This window comes from Manduca sexta, chromosome 27, assembly GCF_014839805.1.
Source record: "Manduca sexta isolate Smith_Timp_Sample1 chromosome 27, JHU_Msex_v1.0, whole genome shotgun sequence".
Taxonomy (NCBI): Eukaryota; Metazoa; Arthropoda; class Insecta; order Lepidoptera; family Sphingidae; genus Manduca; species Manduca sexta.
Genome location: NC_051141.1, coordinates 3580585 through 3585033, shown reverse-complemented (window position 1 = coordinate 3585033; position 4449 = coordinate 3580585). Strand labels below are relative to the sequence as shown.

Here is a 4449-nt window from a genome sequence, read left to right as displayed (position 1 = left end):
GCCAAGCCGGGACCAGTTTATGCAAAGGATCGCAAAAATCGTATATTCCGCATCACCCCTACTGGAAATTGTTGTGACAACCTGTGCAGATAATTGGCGATGTTGGAAAATAGTCGTCTACTTACTTGTGTGTTCGTCTATTTTAATTGTTTTATAATTATAAATCTGTTTGGCAATGGTGTACCACTGCACCGTTCATTCTTACAGATGAGACTATGAATTGCATGCTTGTTTATTTATTAAAATGTAGGTGCCTGTAATTTGTATAGTCTTCGGTATTAAGAAATAGAGCGCGTTGCCATAAATAAAATCACATATTTCATATCATCATTTTATTTTTATTATATGCTAATATGTCTATTGAAAAGGAGCTACATGTCTTAGAGTTACAAAGTGAAAATAACCTCGCTTATAAGCAGATTATTGAACTTAATTAATCACAGTTTAACTTAACGATAATACTAGTAAAATTAATGTATTAAAAATAATCTAAATATACCAAGCATAATTCGCTACAGGATATTTTCATTATTGACCATATAGCGTATTTTCACACACAAAAGAACATTAACAAATCTCTTAGCTAAAACTTACAAAGAAAACACGACTCCAAAAAAATAATACACATGGAAAAAAACTCACTATTTTGTTCAACTGGCTATATTGTTATATGATTATATCGTGAAGCTTCATAATATAGGTATTGGTTAATTATACTGGCGGGGATAGAGACGAGAAAAATCTACTGATATTGATATTTTGACAATATTTTCGAAACCTATTATGATTTCTATTTCCAAGACAGGAGAGATTATTGGTACATACACATTTAAATGTTATGACTACAATATATTTGGTATTTTCAAATTCCTAGCTGTGAAGGAATACCTACAAGTAGCAAAGTTGTACTACAATGTGTAATTTGCGAATAATAGAAGTTTATTTGCTATTTCACAAACCCCACCATCCCCATAGTAACAATAAAATTCAATAATTCTATAATCCACCAGTAGGAGAAACAATCTATGTAAGCATTACTTAGAGAAGTTCATAAATGTTTTCTAATTCATAAAGTTATGAATATTATGTGTACAGGGTGTCTATTGTTACGTACGAGAATGGCTTAAATTTATAAACATACAGCGGAGAATTGAATATGTACTGATTACTATAAAAATATGGGTACATACTAAAATTTACTACAATGTACAATTTGAGGGTATTTGAAGAATAATCAATTAAAGGACCAAGTAATGTAGCCGGTATGTGGCTTTGCAGAAATTGATTTTATCTTTGTCTAGTCTTAATACTAACTCCAACATTATATTTGTATGGAGTAAGTTGCATTAAATAAATAATAATAGTCTCTAATACAAGTTCAATCAGTTGAGGCTAGAGGTATTGCTCCGTCCTATCCAAAATGTTGGTACCATTGTTGTAGTATTCAAGTGTGATAACATGTTATATTACAATGTGAAATCCGAGTTTGCCTATTCCGGTATTCGCTTTCGCCAAGTATGAGCAGGTATTTTTTAAATCAAGGCTCCCTTAACACTTGTACGCTCACTAGGAGGCCGACAATCTAGCCACGAGCCGCAACAGTCGCTGGGCTGGAGCGGGAGCGTAATTCGCGCTTCTTCATCGTGACTAGGCAGTAGGCGCCTACAGGACTGCTTGCGACGTCGTTACACTATCGACGATCGCGCAGTCCTACCATTGAAATAATCACGGTAAAACGATGCACATAATATTGTTAATGCGAACTACCTATTTACAAGTTATTTACAATGAACACAAATACTACCCGCATTAACAGATAGAAGTGCATCAGGAGAGGAATGGCATGATGACACTAACACACCATTGCTTATCTTTGATGGCATGCTGTCGCGGTGGGCTCTTACCGAGGCAACATGACGCCGTGATTTCCCAATAGATCAGAGAAGGCACATTATGTGAACAGTATACGCATCTTTGAAATGCGTGTGAAACCGTGAGCGCTTCAAGTATTATTTAAGCCACAGGTTTTAATTCATGTCCGTTTTAATAATACTAAGTACGTACATAATACAATTATTTCTTATAAAAATACTCATATTTTACAAATTCTATGTTAAGTTTGTATTATGTACAAAAGGTAGAACGTGAAAGTAAATTAAGTAATAGAAGATATAGCAAAAAGAGTTAAGGGAGGGGTAGCGTGGGGACATAAGGAACAACCCAGATTAAAGCTATAGTCATGAAGGGTAATCAACTAGTACAGTATGTACCAAGTAATTCTGCGGCCTAACTGTAACTGGAACATAAAACCTAAGTTTAAAAAAGAAAAACTGTCAAAGTTTTATATGAATGGAACTTATGAGTAAAATTTATCAAACATATTAAAGTAAAAATTAACAAAATATAATCATAAGGAATACAAACGCACATTTATTTACAAAGCGGAACCATACCTAACTTTCTGTATAAATCAACCAGCTCATTGTACCGTTTTAAACGCAACTTAACATTAAATAAAATAGCTAACTACCCCAATATAATCTTAGAAAACTTAGAAAAATCTTAAAATTTTATAATCTATGTACAACTATGTACACCCGTGTACAATACTATAGGTTTTTATCTAGCTGCGGCTTATAATGTTCAATCACTTTAGTAAATCACTATATTTACAGCACAGTATTTTCTCCTACATTGTTTAGGAGCACCAGCGGTAAAGTCGGTGTACCGAGAACCGTTTGCTCACGGTTCATTCGCGCAGCAGGCGCCACCGTCGTCGTCAAGCATCGCGGTCACCCTGCGCCAAGTCGCTCGCACTTACAGATGAACCGCCACCTTGTCCTATGCCACTGGATACGTCTTGTTCCTGAACTAAACTCTTGTTCACTTCCTCAATGATTATTTCCTCACTTTCATCTTTTGCTGAGGTCTTAGTCTCATCGTTGCCTCCATCCTTGCTCTTGTCTGTTCTTTTGCCCTTTCCCTTTCCCTTTCCTTTAATAATTACTGTCGCGTCTTTATTTGCATCGTCGCATTCTGTTGTTATATCCTCTTTGTCATCTACAATCTGTTCTTTAGGCTCAACTCTGCCATGGTCTTTTTCCTGTTGGCTTTCCTTTTCTATTTGTACCTCTATCTGTTGTTGCTCCTTCTCTGGTTTTTCCGTTTTTTCTTTTTCAATTTGTTCTGATTTCTTTATTTCCTTCGCATCGTGCTCATCTTTTGCCATTTTATCTTCTTCTGTTTGCCTTAATTTCTCAATTTCTTTTCCCATCTGCTTTTCCTTCTCCTTGGATTTGGTCTTATCTTTCGTCCTATTATAACACATATTATAATATTAATTACCATTACATAGATATTATATTCCTTAACAGTATCTACCTACTTTTAAAATAAGAATTTTAATAGACATTTGTGAATAGATACATTGGAAGCAATTATTAAACGGAAAAGGTATCACCTGAATTTTAAACTCAAAATACATAAAAACACTTTTTGTAATTTTCATAAAATTTGCAGTGGTGACTTTTACGGGAGCTATAAACTGATTAAGTTAAATATCATTACCGTTGACATTATAATATATGAATAAGGGTAAACGCGACCAATTAAACGCTTTAAATCTTTTAAGAAGCCGCACTAGTTTGCACATAGACTGTATTTAACTTATCTCATCGTAAGTGGTCTAATACTATTTATTTAAAATGTTTGAAAGTAACTTAGTTTAAATAATTGCAATGACCGGCATTTTTGCAAAAATTTGAAGTAAAATATAATTACCTTAAAAATCCAAATACGTGGGTGTTAGCTAAAGTGGATTATAAATACACACGCGAACAAATGTAAATAACTATAAGGAATTTGGGGCTAACATTGTCGGAATATACAGTCAAATAATAAAATATAATAATGATTGAATGAAAGTGATCATGTATATAGAAACACAAGGTGCACCGCTATGAGGATCACTAGATAAATCATTAACATTTGTTTGTAATTTTAAGGGTGAACTGCAAAATAATATTAAGCTCGGCTAATTAACAAGACAATCAACCAAGTACATGAAATATTTTTTGATTATTGAATTGTGATTTGAATTGACAGCAATACACTAACATAATAATCTCATTCGCTTTTTGAACTAGCTACGTAGCCCCATGTGGAAGCATATCGATAGATCGGTGTTTTTGTTTGGATCGATTCATAATTTGGTTTTCTTCAAAAGTTCCAATTCTATAACGTAGTCAGCATTATCTTCGGCCAGTTCCACATATGACTATAATATCAGACTATCCACTAGAAGCCATTTACAAAGCTCGTTGAGTACAATGAAATAACATAATGTGGGTAGGTAGTGGTTGAGATTAGCGATAGCTAGGGTCACACCTACTTAAAAATTAAATATTCTTGCCTTGAGTAAAACCATCTCTTTAACTGTCCTTCAATTTT

At 33.9% G+C, this 4449-nt stretch overlaps 1 protein-coding gene across 1 annotated transcript in view; it reads right to left on the bottom strand.

The window, feature by feature from the left end:
- Positions 1-317: 317 nt before the first annotated feature.
- Positions 318-4449, bottom strand: part of LOC115444839 — a gene marked incomplete in the record, with an annotated part of 53593 nt that continues 49461 nt past the window's right edge. The window contains 1 exon segment of the mRNA XM_037443757.1: positions 318-3314. Within this exon segment, the coding sequence (XP_037299654.1) occupies positions 2780-3314 (535 nt within the window).